This window comes from Cnephaeus nilssonii (assembly GCF_951640355.1).
Source record: "Cnephaeus nilssonii genome assembly, chromosome: 20".
Lineage (NCBI taxonomy): Eukaryota > Metazoa > Chordata > Mammalia > Chiroptera > Vespertilionidae > Cnephaeus > Cnephaeus nilssonii.
Window position 1 is genome coordinate 51558641 of NC_137091.1, and position 16743 is coordinate 51575383.

Genomic DNA, 16743 nt, shown 5'->3' on the forward strand with positions numbered 1-16743 from the left:
AGAGTGGGCCTTCCTTCCCCTGGCTACAGGCACCGCCTTTGCTCCGGCCGGAGCCACCTTTCTGCCTTCCCATGCTGCCCAGAGGCCCCGAGCAGCTGGGGTGGTGTGGAATGCGTGCATCCCGCCCCCAGCCGCTCAGCGCCTGTGTATGCAAATTAACCCACCGTGTTTCTTGAGTTGATTTGCATACTCACTCCTGATTGGCTGGTGAGTGTCGCGAAGGTACGGTCAATTTGCATCTTTCACTTTTATTAGTGTAGATGTATATAATGCTGACATTAAAATAAAAGTCCTTTTCCTCAGCAGTGTGTTTATTCAGGAACAGCCAAGAGCTGTAGTTTGGGAAGGAGAAGTGTGACTGGGGGGTGGGGACAAAGTCAGGAGGGGTTGTTTTAGAGAAAAGTGAGAATTTTAGAGTGACAGTGTTTCTCATAGGGTGAGTGGCTAGAATAGCTAATTCATTGAAGGACATGCATTTACACTAATAGCCAAAAAGTTGGAAACAAGTCAATGTCCTCCATTAAATGTAAACATTCATAGACAGAATAGTATTCAAACAGAAGGAATAAAGTACTTCACATAAGTGTGACTGATGTGCATGAAGCTCAAAAGTAATACTATGAGCATGAAGGAAATCAAAATTTAAAACCTTTGAGAACAATTCATGACACGAATCATATAAAATTCTATAAAATACATAAATCTGTGAAAGAAACTAACATCAACCCCTCTTGCTGAGAGCAGAGGGAGAGACTTAAAAAGGGCACACAGTGAGAGTAACTGGTGGTTATGATTCTGGCTGTTTGAGGGACACAGGCCAACACGAAGCAACGGCCACAGGTGCAGCCCCGACGCGTGTCAATGCATGGAAGCCGCTCAGATGGAAGTGTGGCTCCCGGCACTGCTTTCCACTCCGATGCTCTGAGCAGCAGAGCCCCCCTCAGGGCAGGACACTCGGACGTGGGTCTTTCTGGCTGGCATGGACTCAGTTTCTCGGCTGGTCACAGAAGCAGGCCACCTGGTCTCATTCCTGTCTGCGCTTCCTTCCGGTGCAGCAGCACGCTCAGATGGAACAGAAGCATGCTCAGACACAACTGCAATAACCAAACGACCAAAGCTGCATTTGCTGACAATGGCCTCCCTACAGGACACTCGTCCCCAGCCTTCCGCCACGGAAACAGGCATGGAGGGCACACCCTGCCTGGTTGCCCAATGTCTCACCCAGTGTTTTGAAACAAATGATGGTTTCAGCCCAGCCCCTGCAGTCCTACAACCACGAACAGCAGTCACCCAGCTGGAGACGTGAAGGCACAGGATCCCTCTGTGCAGCGCCTGGGAAGCAGCCTCCTCATCATGGTGCTCGGCAGATGGTGTGACCGCCCCGGGGAAGGCAACCGACTGCACCTGTGGAAGCACCGGAGGTTGTCCCAGCCCAACCTCCTCCTCCGGGCTGGCCTCCAGGGTGTAAGTGAGGACCACAAAGTGCTGTCCGTCTCTCTCAGGAGGCCTGGGAGAAGGGTACCCCTTCTTTTCCAGACACCATTACCCAGCCTGACCTTAGCCAAGAAAACTGAGTCCAGATTATGCCCTATTATTCAGAAAAAAGGAGGAACCTCGGAGTGGATGGCAGAGGTGTGCGATGGCTTGGGAGGGGTGCGAATTCAGACAAAGGAAGCGGCGGAGTGGAAATAAAAGCTTCCCGAGCACCGAAATAATCCATGGTGAGGATCTCCCTGCTGTGGACACTGAAGCATCAAGTTCACCATCAGCAGAGGGCTTCCCAACAGGAAGCAGCATGTTCCCTGAGGCGTGTCTCAGGCTTCTCCCGTGCAGACTTTCTGGGGCAAACAGGTTAATATCTTTAAAGAATCTCTGGGTTAAGCTGTCGTTAAACTGACAACAGAGCAGTGGCTGACACGTTGCCCAAAGTCACTGCACATTCCTGAGGTCATCTGGTATGAAGTTTTCTGTGTTGAATGATGTGGGAGCTTTGGCTAAAGGATTTCCCACACTCCCCACACTCGTAAGGCCTTTCCCCCGTGTGAACTCTCTGATGCTGAATGAGGTTGGACTTTTGGCTGAAAGATTTCTCACACTCGTCACACTTGTAAGGCCTGGCTCCAGTGTGAATTCTCCGGTGTTGGTTGAGAGTGGAGCTGTGGCTGAAAGATCGCCCACAATCCCCACACTCGTAAGGCCTTTCACCAGTGTGAATCCGCAGGTGCTGCACGAGTTTGCACTTGTAGCTGAAAGATTTCCCGCACTCGCTGCATTTGTAAGGCCTCGCCCCGTTGTGAATTTTCTGGTGCTGGACAAGGTTGGAGCTCTGACTGAAGGAGTTTCCACACTCGCCGCACTTGTAAGGCCGGGCTCCCGTGTGCACGCGCTGGTGTTTGATGAGCGTGGAGCTGTAGCTGAAGGATTTCCTGCACTCCCCACACTCGTAAGGCTTCACTCTGTTGTGGATCTGCAGGTGCTGAACCAGCCGGAGTTTGTACGTGAAGGCTTTCCCACACTCGTTGCACTTGTAAGGCCTGGCTCCGGTGTGAATCCGGTGGTGCTGGATGAGGTAGTAGCTTTGGCTGAAGGATCTCCCGCATTCGTTGCACTCGTATGACCTCGGTCCTGGGTCAGGCGCCTGGCCATCACAGACCGGGGAGCTTTGGTGAAAGGGTTTCTCACCATCATCACAGTCATAATGACTTTGAGGGGGAAGCTGCTGGTGCTGAAGGGGTTTGTATTCGTGGCTGAGTTGTGGCTCATAGTCACTCCCAGTGTAATGGCTCCCCCCATTGTGCAAGGCCTCCCCATCCCCACACTGGAAGCTGCTGGGGGGCTGTGACCCTCTGAGAGAGGCCTGATGCTGCAGAAGACGCACCATGGCCAGGAAGTCCTCCCCGATGGCCCCACAAGCGAAGGCAAAGGGGTTCCCTGACGTGTGGCACCCGCAGCTCGTCACGAACGAGGCCGTGTCCACGGCATCCACGTCACTCCAGAGCGGCTCCTCGTCCCTGTGCTGCTCATGCAGGCCCGCAGTGAGCCAGGGCTGCCTTCCGCATGCCCCACAGGCCCCTGGGAACTCCGTCAGGCACAGCACGTCTCCCCCGACCAGGACACACTTCTCACAGGGGTGAGCCGCCCGAGTGGCTGGAGCTGGACTTGGCGTCTGGCCCAGTGATGTCTGTGGGACAGAAACACCCTGCACAGACAGCGCCGCCTCCTCCACCTCCGCCTCCTCCTCAGCCTCTGCCTCCTCCATTTCACGCCAGCAACCTGGATGCACAGAAAGGCTGCTGAGTGCACACTGAGCAGGGGAGGGAGCAGTCCCATCACAGACATGTGTGAGGGACACCCCAGAACTGAATGCAGTGGACTACTTTCAGGATGGTGAATGGGGCTGCTTTATACTAAGTACTGGAACTCTAAAAGCCCCAAGAATTAAGGGGGTCACCGAATGACTCCCCTCTTATGGCCTACAGAAAGGAAGTGAGAGGGAGAGAGAGAAACATCAGTGATGAGAGAGAACCACTGATCAGCTGCCTCCTGCACGCTCCACACTGGAGATTGAGTCTGCAAACGGGGCATCCGCCCTGACCAGGAATCAAACTGTGACCTCCTGGTTCACAGGTCGATGTTCAACTGCTGCGCCATGCCAGCCGGGCCAGATTGTTTTAAAGATGTGTGCAACCCTCCCAACATTACATCAACTCTAACAATGGGCAACAGAGGATCAGAGTCAGGGTAGAATGAGACAGAGAGAAATGTCAAGAAGGGGGACGGGCAGGCAGGCAAGCAGTGGGGCACGGGACAGGTCCTGGTGTGATCTGAGCACACCCTCCTGCTATGCCCTCCCCTGCTGCCATTCACAATCACGTCCATCATGGGGGCACCTAAGGCAACCAGTGAGGAACCAGCACTGGCCCAGAGCAATTCTGAACGTAACAAACAGGGAACAACTATATATTACAAAGTTCAGAGGAAGTTTGTGAGAACAACCTTTGGGACATACCAGTGACAACACGTACAGGCACAGATGGGAAATTAAAGGTGGGCAGAATGGCCTGGAAGGTTATCAGCCAGGGAAGGCGGGGACGGAGAGCAAGGTCAGCTGAGGGAGCACGTTCTGGGCTGCAGGTTCGCAGTGAGTCTACCCGGGCAGGCAATTGGGAAAAAGGTCTCAACACGAGAAGAACAGAGCACCCTGGGAGAACAAGCACAGGTGGGGTCTCCAGCTGGTACTGGGAAGTACTGCCTGACACTAACGCAACAACATTGAAGGCCAACTGCAACTGGTAGGGTGGAGCACAGCGACGTGGTGGTTGAGTGTCGACCTATGAACCATGAGGTCAGGGCTCGATTCCGGTCAGGGCACAGGCCTGGGTTGTGGGCTCCATCCCCAGTGCGGGGGCGTGCAGGAGGCAGCCAATCCATGATTCTCTCTCATCATTGAGGTTTCTCTCACTCCTCTCTCACTCTCTCTCTCACCCTCTCCCCCTTCTCTGAGACCAGTAACAGTATTTTTTTAGAGAGAGAGAGAGGAGTCTAACCCGGCACTGGGTGGGTGGGAGGACTTACCCAGTGAGGTCACCAGGGCCAAGTTCTCCAGCATCACGTCGTGGTAGAGGCATCGCTGCGTCTCGTCCAGGAGCCCCCACTCCTCCCAGGAGAAGTACACGACCACGTCCTCGAAGCTCACACGGCCCTGCCACAAGGTAGAGAGGAAGCTACAAACAACCCACCTCCCCTCACATCTGCCCCAACACCCAGCCCAGGGAATCCCAGGCCTCATCCCCAGGTGGCCCACATAGGCTCCCCAGCACCCCAGCCAGGCGGCACCCCTAATGCCCTCCCTGGGGGCCTCCACGCTGCACCCAATGTGCCTACAACCCTCACTGGCGCCCCCAGTGCCTAGGACCGGGGCCACTGCCTCAAACTCCCTCTCCACATGCACTTCTGACACGTCACCCATCACATGGCACCAAAAGTACGTGGCCCAGCCTGGCCGGCGTGGCTCCAGGGCTGCGTGGCCACCTATGAACCAGGTCAGCGTTTAATTACTAGTCAGGGCACAATCCCAGGTGGCAGGCTCCATCCCGTGTGGGGCATGCAGATCAATGATTCTCTCTCATCATTGATGTTTTTCTCTCTCCCTCCCTCTTCCTTCCTCTCTGAAATCTGTAAAGTAAATATATACTATTTTTATTTAAAAAAAGTACTCGCACCAACAGGCCCTCGTGCTGTCACAGACCACATGGACCCTCATGGCCACTGTGAAGGCCCCGTCGGCTAGGATCCTCGCTTCTCAGCCTCGAGACACCCAGGTCCTCTATCCCGTGTTGAACCGATGCCCCCTTTTCTTCTCTTACTTACGGGCCACCCCAATCTACCCTGTTGTTCCAATGCTAGTACACGTGCTGCCGAAGAGAGCCTCAGCCCTCTCCTCATGCCCGCCCGCATGCCTCCTGAGCTACTGCTTTCCGTGGGCGCACAGTCCCAGCACCTGCATCAGAGCCCATCGGTGAGGATCCTGTCGCCACCGCCAGTCACGGCCTGAGGGGATGAAGGACTTTAACACATAAGTTTAAGGGGACATGACGCAGCCCCTCACCTGAGAGACGAGCTCATCTAACAGCCCGACTAACACACCCCGGCTCCATGAAACCCCATAAAGCTCCGGCGAGTCAAGAATTGCCTTCAGGTCAGTCTCCTCGCTCCGACACCCCAGCCTTCTCCACCTCCTGTCCACTCCTCCATGGAAGCCCGGCCACCTGCTAACTGACCTTCCCCCCCTCACTGTGTGTGACAGCCGTCCCTCCGGCCGGGCGCCCAGCCCTCTTCCTCCCGGTCCATCACTCACACACCACCCGACTCCCCTCCATTCACAGTGCCCACCACCGTCCTATCAGGTGTCTGATGCTGACCCTTGTCTCACACCTGTAGACTTTTATAGCCAACTGCCCACACTCCGTTTTCTGAATTACGTCAAACTCTGGACTGAAATCACGCCGTCCTGACTGCTCCGGCCGTTAGGGCGCTCCCAGACCCCTAGCTGCTAAGACAAGAACTGTCCTCCCGGGCTCCCTGCTCCCACCCCCACGGCTACAATCACGTACATCTCGCCCGGCCTGTGGGAGCTTCCTCCCCGTTCGTCCTGCTGTTTTCTCTGTGCCTGTCAATTCGCACAGACCGGCCCCTGTGCCGGGAACAGCCTCCACAGGACCAGCCTGGCTTTGATGCTTCCCCAGCAGATGCAGGGGACCGGGACCAGGACCAGGACCACCCCCCCAACCCGCCCTCACGGGTGCCGACAGCGACAGGAACCAGTGGGCAGAGGGGAGGGGACGGAGACAGCGAGGGGGAGCTCCTGGGCTCCGATCCCCCGCACCTGGGCCCAGGGCTGGAGCCAGGAGACCCGGGCCAACTGTCTGCACTCAGGATCGGATCCTCAGCTCAACCCCGTCACCCAGCCTCCCCCTCTGTCCTCCGGTGAACGGCCCCTTGGCGAGCCTTTACGTCCCTCACGCACATCGTGTTTCTCCTCCGGTGACCCCCGCCCCGCACCACTTCAGCCCCCCCATCACCTGGCTCAGGGCAGCTCCCCTCTCTGCAGGGCTGGCCCTGTGGGTGTCACCATGAGCGCCTCATGGTCCTGGGGCTTTAGGGTTTGCTTGGGGGCGTGGGGGTGTGTGTGGGGGGGTGCACTCACCTCAGCCAGACCCCTCGGTGAAGCCACTGCCATTGTACTCTGAGCAACGAGGACAGCGGCGCCCGCCCCGCCTTCTCAGTCCGGTCTTCGCACCCAGCGTCTCCGCACGAGGAGCCGTCACCAGGAGGATGCCGCCAGCCCGGGACCGTCATTGGCTCCACCAGACACCGCTCCACACAGGGCTTTCTGGGCGACGATGCTCCCACAGCTCCAGAGGCCCCCGCGCTGGGCGGCCCACGGCAGAACCTCCTGGAAGAGACAGAGGGAAGCAGCAGTGCCAGGGGCGTCCAGGCTGCAAGGGCAGCTTTTTCTTAAAGGGGCCGTGCCCAGACTCCTGGGGAGTTGCCAGCAACTGATCGCTTATGTGTTTAGAGACATGACTTCAGACGCCAGGAAGTACCCCATTTCTCCCAACTCCTGTATCAGCCACCTTCACAGTCACACAGCCCAGCTCTGACACCGACGATGCTCTCGCGCTCCCGTGTCTCTGGAGCCGAGCCTTTGTCACCTCGTGTGTTATTCCCATTTGGTTGCCAGACCAGCCAGAGGACGCTGGAGGGCGGGGAGGGTTTCTTTCTCCCCCACAGGTGCTCACCAGGATCAGGATGCGCCTGTGGCTCTGGCTTCCCAGGAAGGTCCGAACGCAGTCCCGTGCTGAGAGCATCCAGCGTTCACTGCTTAGACCTGTCAGGCAGGACACAGAGCCATTAGTCCACGCATGAGGCCAACACATTACATGAAAATCAGATTCAGACAATATCTCCTGAATCTCTCCGTTCTGTCGGGAATGTTCCAGGGAAATGTGCGTGTCTCTCATCAAGCGTCAGTAGCTACACCGAGAGCTTCAGGACGCAGGAGAGGAAAGAACAGGAGCTGAGGTGCTGAGACAAAACCATCGGCCCACACCCTGCTCAGGAGGCAATTCCTGCTGGGGGAACCCAGGCCATTCCGTGTAAGTCTCTCTCATCACTGCATGTCACTGTCTCTCTCCCTCTCCCTTCCTCTCTGAAATCAATGAACTATATTAAAAAACAAAAAAAACAAAAAAAAAAAACCAGCATGCGTGGGGAGGGGTGTGGGATGGGAATGGGGGGATGAGGACAAATATGTGATACCTTAATCAATAAAGAAATTTTAAAAAAATGAAGTAGCGCTGAGAATTAAATAATATGCTCATGAAAAAAAAACAACAACAGTTGAGCAACGTTATAAAGAGCAAATTGGGGAGTGGGAGAGCGGAGGAAGATATGAGACAAAAATAAAAACACAGTGACACACAATCTATGGGACACAGCCAAAACAGTTCTGAGAGAAAAATCATATAGCAATATAGGCTTACCTCAAATAACAACACACACAGGAAAAATATATACACTAATAAAAGAGAAACATGCAAATTAACCATCACTCCACTATTCTCACTAGCCAATCAGGAGGGAATATGCAAATTAGAAGGAGAAAGCTGGCTGCCACCCAGCTGCTCCAGATGAGGAGTGGCCAGACGGGGCAGGATGCCTGCTATGAGAGGGAGGGCGGGGGGTGAAGGGATCCACGGGAGGAGCAGCACTCTGGCCAGAGAGAAAATGGAGACTGCAGACTCCGGAGTCTGCAGCCAAGACGAAGACGGCAGACTCTGGCCGGAGTCTGCAGCAAAGGCCTAGGTCCCGGGTGCCAGAGGAAAACCGGTGCTGGGAGCCAAGGGAAGGAAGGCCTATTGCACGAATCTCTTCGTGCAACGGGCCTCTAGTCAATAAATAAAAGAATAAAGGTCAGACCAGAAGTAAACAAAACAGTCTAAAAAATACAAAAGTTTAATGAAAACAAGAGGTGGCTCTTTAGCCCTGACCGGTTTGGCTCAGTGGACAGAGTGTCGGCCTGTGGACTCAAAGGTCCCAGGTTCGATTCTGGTCAAGGGCATGTGCCCTGGTTGCGGGCACATCCCCAGTAGGGGGGTGTGCAGGGGGCAGCTGACTGATGTTTCTCTCTCATGGATGTTTCTAACTCTCTCTCCCTTCCTCTCTGTAAAAAAAAAATCAATGAAATATTTTTTTAAAAAAAGAGGTGGCTCTTTAACAAGATAAGCAAAATTGATAAACTAACCAGATTCATCAAGGAAAAAAAGAGGACCCAAATAAAATCAGAATCAAAAGAGAAATGATAATGACACCACAGAAATACAAAAGCATTGTAAAAAAAACTAGAGGCCCGATGCACGAAATTAGTGCAAGAGGTCTTCCTTCCCCTGACTGCTGGCACCGGCTTCCCTCTGGCACCCGGGGCCCGGGCTTCCCTCACAGCCCCGGCTTCGTCCAGAAGGTCAGCGGTCTAATTAGCATATTACCTTTTATTATTATAGAAGATAGATAGATAATCTGAGTAAATGTCAACAAATTAGCCTAAAGAGAAAATTTTCTAAAAACAGAAACACTGAACCCACCAGACCAATAACAACAAACAAAAGCCCTGGACCAGATGGTACCTCAGGTGAATTTTGTCAAAAAATTCAACAAGAGGGAAGCCTTCCAAACATGTTTACAAGGCCATCATTACCTGAAACCACAACCGGGCAAAGGCATCACAAAAAAAGAATGCTATAGGCCAATAACCCTCAAAAAAAAAGAAAAAGAAAAGAAAAGAAAATGAGCAAACTGAACTCTGCAATACATTACAAAGATCAGCCCTGATGTCGTCCCATACACCACAAGGTTGCAGGTTCGATTCCCCGTTAGGGCACATACCCAGGATTGTGGGTTCAATCCCTGGTCGGGGTGTGTGCTTGAGGCAATCCATCAATGTTTCTTTCTCACACTGATGTTTCTCACTCACTCTCCACCTCTCCCTTCCTCTCTCTCAAATCAATAAAAATGTATATTTGGGTGAGGATTAAATACAAAACAGAGAGAGCCCTAGCCAGTTTGACTCAGTGCATTGAGCACTGGCCCAGAGACTGAAGAGTCCCGGGTTCAATTCCGGTCAAGGGCAGGTACCAGTTGCTAGCTTGATCCCCTTGTGGGGGCGCAAGTGGGAGGCAACCAATCAATGTTTCTCTCTGTCTCTCCCACTCCTTTCCACTCAATGGGAAAGCATCCTCCGCTGAGGATTAACAACAATAAAAAAACAGAGAGATCATACACTATGATGAAGTGGGGTTTATTCCTGGGATGCAAAGATGGTTCAATATATGCAAATCAATTAACATGATACTACATAAACAAAACTGTATGATCATATCCATAGTTGCAGAAAAAGCACTTGACAAGATCCAACATCTAGCCCTGGCCAGTTTGGCTCAGTGGATAGAGCATCGGCCTATGGACTGAAGGGTTCTGGATTACTTTCCTGGTCAGGGCACATGCCCGGGTTTCGGGCTCGATTCCCAGTGGGAGAATGCGGGAGACGGCCGATTGGTGGTTCTCTCTCATCATTGATGTTTCTATCTCTCTCTCCTTCTTCCTTCCTCCCTGAAATTTAAAAAAAAAACAAACAAAAAAACCAACATATATATATTTATTTATTTTGGAGACAGAAGAAGGAGAGGGAGAGAGAGAAACATTGTTCAGTTGCCTCCCATATGTACCCTGACTGGGGATCAAACCCACAACCTTGATATGTGCCTGATCAGAATAGAATTAGTGACCTTTTAGTTAGTAGAAACACCAACTAGAGCCCAGCATCCGGTAGAGTGGGAATAGAAGGAACATAATGCAACATAATGAAGGCCTAATGGCAAACCAAAGGCTAACATCATACTCAATGGAGAAGTCATCAAAATTAAAAAGAAGTAAAACAGACATTATTTGCAAATGACATAATACTATACATGGACAACCCTAAAGAATCCACCAAAAACAATCTATTAAAACTGACAAATTCAGAAAAGTAGTGGGATGTAAAATGAATATTCAGAAATCAGGTGCATTTTATATAAATAACATACTATCAGAAAGAGAAACTAATAAAAGAATATTAAAATAAAGAAATTTAAAATAGAAAAAAAAAGGAAAATAACTTTTTAAAAAATTAAGAAAATTCCATATACCATTGCATAATAAAATACCCAGGAGTAGATTTAACCATGATACTACAAGGCTATAATTTAAAAAGCATGGTACTGGCATAAAAACACATAGAACCAATTAACCTATGACAAAGAAAATAAAGAATATACAATGGGGTAAAGACAGTCCCTTCAATAACCGGTGTTGGAAAAATTAAGACAGAAACATGCAACCAAAAACACCCCACAAAACTGCCCTGACCGGTGTGGCTCAGTGGATAAAGCATCGGTCTGTGGACTGAAAGGTCCCAGGTTCGATTCCGGTCAAGGGCATGTACCTTGGTTGCGGGCACATCCCCATTAGGGGGTGTACAGGAGGCAGCTGGTCGATGTTTCTCTCTCATCGATGTTCCTAACTCTCTATCCCTCTTCCTTCCTCTCTGTAAAAAGTTAATAAAATATATTTTTTAAAAAACTACTATCTTACACCATATAGAAGAATAAACTCAAAATTGGTTAAAGAACTAAATGTAAGACCCAAAACAAAAAACTCCTAGAGAAAACATAGGCAGTAAACTCTCTGATATTACTCTTAAAGAGTTTTTGCACAGCAAAGAAATGATTAACAAAACAAAAACCAACCTATTAAGAAAATATTCCTCAATATCACATTTTAAAAGGCAAAATATGTAAGGAACTCATAAAACTTAATGCCAAAAAAACAAGCAATCCGATTAAAAAATGGGCAGAGGACCTGAATAGAGATTTCTCTAAAGATGACATACAGATGACCAATAGACATATGACAAGACAATCGCTGTCACTAATCAACAGAGAAATGCAATTTAAAACTACAAGGAGCGATCACCCCACATCTGTGAGAATGGCTGTCATCGAGAAATCAACAGCCCTGACCGGTGTGGCTCAGCTGGATGGGCATTGTCCTGTGCCTGAAAGGCTGACAACTCAATTCCTGGTCAGGGCACAGGCCCGGGCTGTGGGCGGAATCCCTGGCTGGGGTGTGTGTGTGGGAGACAGCTGTTCAATGTTTCTCTCTCTCGCTCTCCCCCTCTCCCTTCCTCTTTCTCTAAAATCAGTAATACTCACTGCATGCTCGTTTGTGTTTGTGTTTGTGTGTGTGTTAAAAAAAATGAACATCAATAAAAAAATCTTTTTAAAAATCCTCAGTCCTGGATCTTGAACTTATCCTCGCTTTTCTCACCTTCCTTTAAAAAAAGTAAAATGAAATCTTACTAGACACAAAGACAAATACTAATGGTTACACTTACATGTGGACTCTACAAAAACAAAATGAACACACAAAAGAGAAAAAACCTCATAGATACACAGCTCATTCTGATGGGTGCTAGATGGAAGGGCGTTGGGGGACCAGGTGAAAAGGGGGAAGGGATTAAGAAATACAAATTGGCAATTACAAGTCCTGGGGATGTAAAGAACAGTATAAGAAGTATGGGGGGGGGGGGTCTCTCAGTCCTGCCTGCGCCCTCTCGAAGTCAGGGAGCCCTCGGGGATGTCTAACTGACGTCAGTCGGACATCCTTAGCGCTGCCACGGAGGCGGGAAGGCTCCCACCACTGCCGCTGTGCTCACCAGCTGAGAGCCCGGCTCAGGGCTTCTGGCTGAGCAGCGTGGATTGGCAGCCTCCTGCACCTTGGACGGAGCCTGCAACCCAGGCATGTGCCCTTGACTGGAATCGAACCGGGGACCCTTGGGTCCGCAGGCTGACGCTCCATCCACTGAGCCAAACCAGCTAGGGCTTGAACAAAAATTTCAATGCCTAGTGCCTCCATCACTCTCCTTCAGTCTGTTCTCACCTCAAACGGACTCTGGGAATCTTGCAAAACCCTAATGTCCCTCCATGGCGCCAGGGGAAAATAGCTCAGTTGATGAAAGCCACGTCCTGACACATACCAGTCAGGGCACAAACGAGAAGCAGCCTCGGCCGGAGCAGGTGTGGGTCAGCGGTTGGGCAATGACCTACGAACCAGGAGGTCAGGGCACATGCCCGGGGTTGGGGGCTGGATCCCCAGTGTGGGGCGTGCAGGAGGCAGTCCATCCATGATTTCTCTCTCATCATTGATGTTTCCATCTCTCTCTCTTTCTCCCTTCCTCTCTGAAATCAATTTAAAAAAAATTCTTAAAAATAAACAGAGCACTGACCGGTGTGGCTCAGTGGATAGAGCGTCAGCCTGCAGACTGAAGGGTCCCAGGTTCGATTCCGGTCAAGGGCATGTACCTGGGTTGCGGGCACATCCCCAGTGGGGTGTGCAGGAGGCAGCTGATCCATGTTTCTAACTCTCTATCCCTCTCCTTCCTCTCTGTCAATAAAATATATTAAAAATAAATAATAAATAAATAAAATACTTTTTAAGAGAAAAAAACAATGAATTCATAAATGAGTGGAATAGCAAAACCATGTCTCTCTTTCTCCCGTCCGCTCTCGAGTCAGTCAACCAGGGCAACCTCCTTGGGTCCGAGTCCCCTCCCGGCTAGAGGGAGTCTCTCTCTCTCTCCATCAAACTCTGCTTTCGCTTAAAAATTTTTTTTAAAATCAGTCAAATTAATAAATTAATTAAATTCAATAAGTCCACCCTGGCGCCAGGAGAACGCAGGCAGGGCACACAGACTAGTAATCCAGGCGCGACCGGGCCTCCACCCCAGTGCCCCGCAGGCACCGCGCACCCCGGCTCTCCGGGTCCCCCCCCCCCCGGCTCTCCCGGTCCCCCCCGGCTCTCCCGGTCCCCCCCGGTCCCCCCGGCTTTCCCGATCCACCGGTCCCCCCGGCTCTCCGGGTCCCCCCCCCCCCGGCTCTCCCGGTCCCCCCGGCTCTCCCGGTCCCCCCCGGCTCTCCCGGTCCCCCCCGGCTCTCCCAATCCCCCGGCTCTCCGGTCCCCCGGCTCTCCCGGTCCCCCCGGCTCTCCCGGTCCCCCGGCTCTCCGGTCCTCGGTTCCGCACTGACCGGTTCCACCGGCTGAAACCTCTCTCACACCCCAACAGGGCGCCCCACGTCCACGCCCGCGACCAGAAACGGGAGGGACCCCAGCTCCGAGCGCCTCGCGGTCCCGACGCGGGGCCTGGGCGGCAGGAGGGGACGGGCGCCCGCCCCGGGCTGCAGGGTTGGGAGGGGGCGGCGGGGAGGCCCCGCGGGACGCGCTCACCTCAGCCGGGCGCCTCGGCGGGCCGCCGCCATCCGGGTCAGTGGGCGGAGCGGGGCGGCGGTTCGCGTCCCGGCCCCGGTGCGGACCCTCTCCGGCGGCGCCAAGCCGAGCCTCAGACCCGCCTTCCTGCGGTGGACACGGCCCTCCCGACGCCTTCTCCGCCTCGTCCACCGGCCGCGACCCCCGCGCTCCGGACCCGCCGCCGGGAGGAACACACCCAACCAGCCAAAATGACCGCCGGGAGGAGGGCGCCGGAAGCCCCGCCCCACGCTCGGGGCCACACCAGGGGACGCCTCCATCCCGGGCCTTCATTGGCTCAGCGTGGCTGCCACTCGGCGCAGAGAACGCCGGGTAATGTAGTTCCCGCGGTCTGCTGCTGGCTCTGCCTCTGCTGCTGCCGCTGGGACCTCCCGCAGGAAAATGTGGACCCGCCCGGCGCTGGGAAACGGGGTCTGTGGGTGCGAGGGCGTTGAGCGACCTCGGTCCCTCCGTAAAGCACCAGGACTCAGGTTTCCGGGGAGAGTTGTGTTTGGAGACAGTAGCTCCAACTTCTGTGAAGTTTAGCTCGTTCTCAGGAGCTAAAGGTACTATTTCAGATGCGCCCCCTCACCCCGCGCCATCCCGGCCCCTCAAGGCTTCAGAGCCTATGGAGCAAACGGTTCCAGAGTTTTCACCACCCGCTGTTTCACCAGAATTATTTCCTTTCCGGCCTTCGAATCACGAAAAAGACATTGTTAATAAGATTTTTGCAATTTGCATTTTACATGCTGGGAGTGCCTTCCATTGATTTCAACTCCTCACTGGGAATTGATCACTTTTCTTGTGATTGCAGGGACTCACTTCCTTGGGCAATTGAACTTTTCTCAGAAAAGAAAAAAAGGTTTAAAATGCAAAATTGCCCTGACCTGTGCGGCTCATTTAGTTGGAACTACGGGTGGCGAATTCCACTCCCCCTCAGGGCAGCCTTTTTTAAAAAATATATTTTTTAATTGATTTGAGAAGGGAGATAGAAACATCAATGATGAGAATCATGGATTGGCTGCCTCCTGAACTACCCAGGCAGGGGATGGTGCCCACAACCTGGGCATGTGCCCTGAGAGGGAATCGAACCCTGACCTCCAGGTTCAGTGGTCGGCAAACTCATTAGTCAACAGAGCCAAATATCAACAGTACAAAGATTGAAATTTCTTTTGAGAGCCAAATTTTTTTAACTTAACCTTCTTCTAACGCCACTTCTTCAAAATAGACTCGCCCAGGCCGTGGTATTTTGTGGAAGAGCCACACTCAAGGGGCCAAAGAGCCGCATGTGGCTCTCGAGGCGCAGTTTGCCGACCACGGTCCTGGGTCATCATCGGTCAATGCTCAACCACTGAGCCATGCCAGCCTATTGATGTTTCTCTTTCACATTGAAGTTTCTTTTTTTCCCTTCCTCTCTAAAAATCAATAAAAACAAAATGCAAAATTACAGAAAGCTATTAACAATGGGCTATATAGTGATTAGGCAATAGTTCTGGTGAAGCATTGGTGGATGCTGAAAACAGTTAAGACCTCAGAGAAGTTTTAGCAGTGAAGCCTGAGAAAGCAGAATTGAAGTGAGCACGAGACTGGAATGGTCACCCAAGGTTTTGTGATTCTTCATACTTTTTAAAACATATATTATTGATTTCAGAGAGAAAGGAAGGAGAGAGACAGGAACATCAACGATGAGAGAGAATCATTGATTGGCAGCCTCCAGCATGCTCCCTACTGGGGATCCAGCCCACAACACAGCATTTGTTCCTGACCTGAATCGAACCAAACTGGCTAGCGCTATGATAGGTAAGAAATATTCAAACCTGTAGAGAATTTTTATGAGTTTACTTGACCCAAAATGATAATTGCTGGGAAGCAAATCTCAACTGATTAAGAAAATGCTCCAGAGAATGGCAGTTGTACATCTTATTTTATTTTTTAGATATGTTTTTATTGGTTTTAGAGGGAGGATAGAGAGATGGAAACATTGATGAGAGAAACTACCTACCACAATTTGCTTTTATTTTTTTATAAAACACTGATAACTAGTGTTTTTTGTTTTTTGTTTTTAAAGATATATTTTATTGATTTTTTACAGAGAGGAAGGGAGAGGGATAGAGAGTTAGAAACATCAATGAGAAACATCGATCAGCTGCCTCCTGCACACCTCCTACTGGGGATGTGCCCACAACCAAGGTACATGCCCTTGACCGGAATCGAACCTGGGACCCTGCACTCCGTATGCCGATGCTCTATCAACTGAGCCAGACGGATTATGGCCATTATCTAGATATTTTCAATGCCCACAAAAGGGGAGGAAGACACTCGTAAGAGACTGAGAAGGATTAGAACAGGGTTGGTTAGAACAAGCCATCTCAAGTTCTGGATGACACACTAGAAACATACACTGAGTGGCCAGCCTGCCTGTGGGTCGAACTGGTCGAGGGGACAATTTGCATATTAGCCTTTTATTATATAGGATATACACTGAGTGGCCAGATTATTATGCGTTCAGAGATCATAATAATCTGGCCATTCAGTGTATATTGATTGACTCAGAGTCTTTACACGACTTTTTAGAGAGAAGGGAGCATAAGGTTTTTAAAAATATATTTGTATTGATTTCAGAGAGGAAGGGAGAGGGAGGGGAAAACATCAATGATGAGAATCATTGATTGGCTGCCTCCTGCACACCCCCTACAAGGGCATGTGCCCTTGACCGGAATTGAACTCAGGACCCTTCAGTCTGCTGGCCAAAGCTCTATCCACTGAGCCAAACAGGCTAGGGCAGTTGTCAGCAAACTGCAGCTCACGAGCCACATGCGGCTCTTTGGCCCCTTGAGTGTGGCT

At 51.5% G+C, this 16743-nt stretch overlaps 1 protein-coding gene across 1 annotated transcript; it reads right to left on the reverse strand.

The window, feature by feature from the left end:
* Positions 1–278: 278 nt before the first annotated feature.
* Positions 279–14110, reverse strand: LOC307092770 (uncharacterized protein). Its single transcript, XM_079760251.1, has 5 exons — positions 13882–14110; positions 7302–7390; positions 6707–6955; positions 4576–4702; positions 279–3273 (listed from the first exon to the last, which is right to left on the reverse strand). Exons 3-5 carry the CDS (start codon positions 6737–6739, stop codon positions 1949–1951), a joined length of 1485 nt encoding a protein of 494 aa, XP_079616377.1. The 5' UTR covers positions 6740–6955; positions 7302–7390; positions 13882–14110; the 3' UTR covers positions 279–1948.
* Between the last annotated feature and the right edge of the window lie 2633 nt (positions 14111–16743).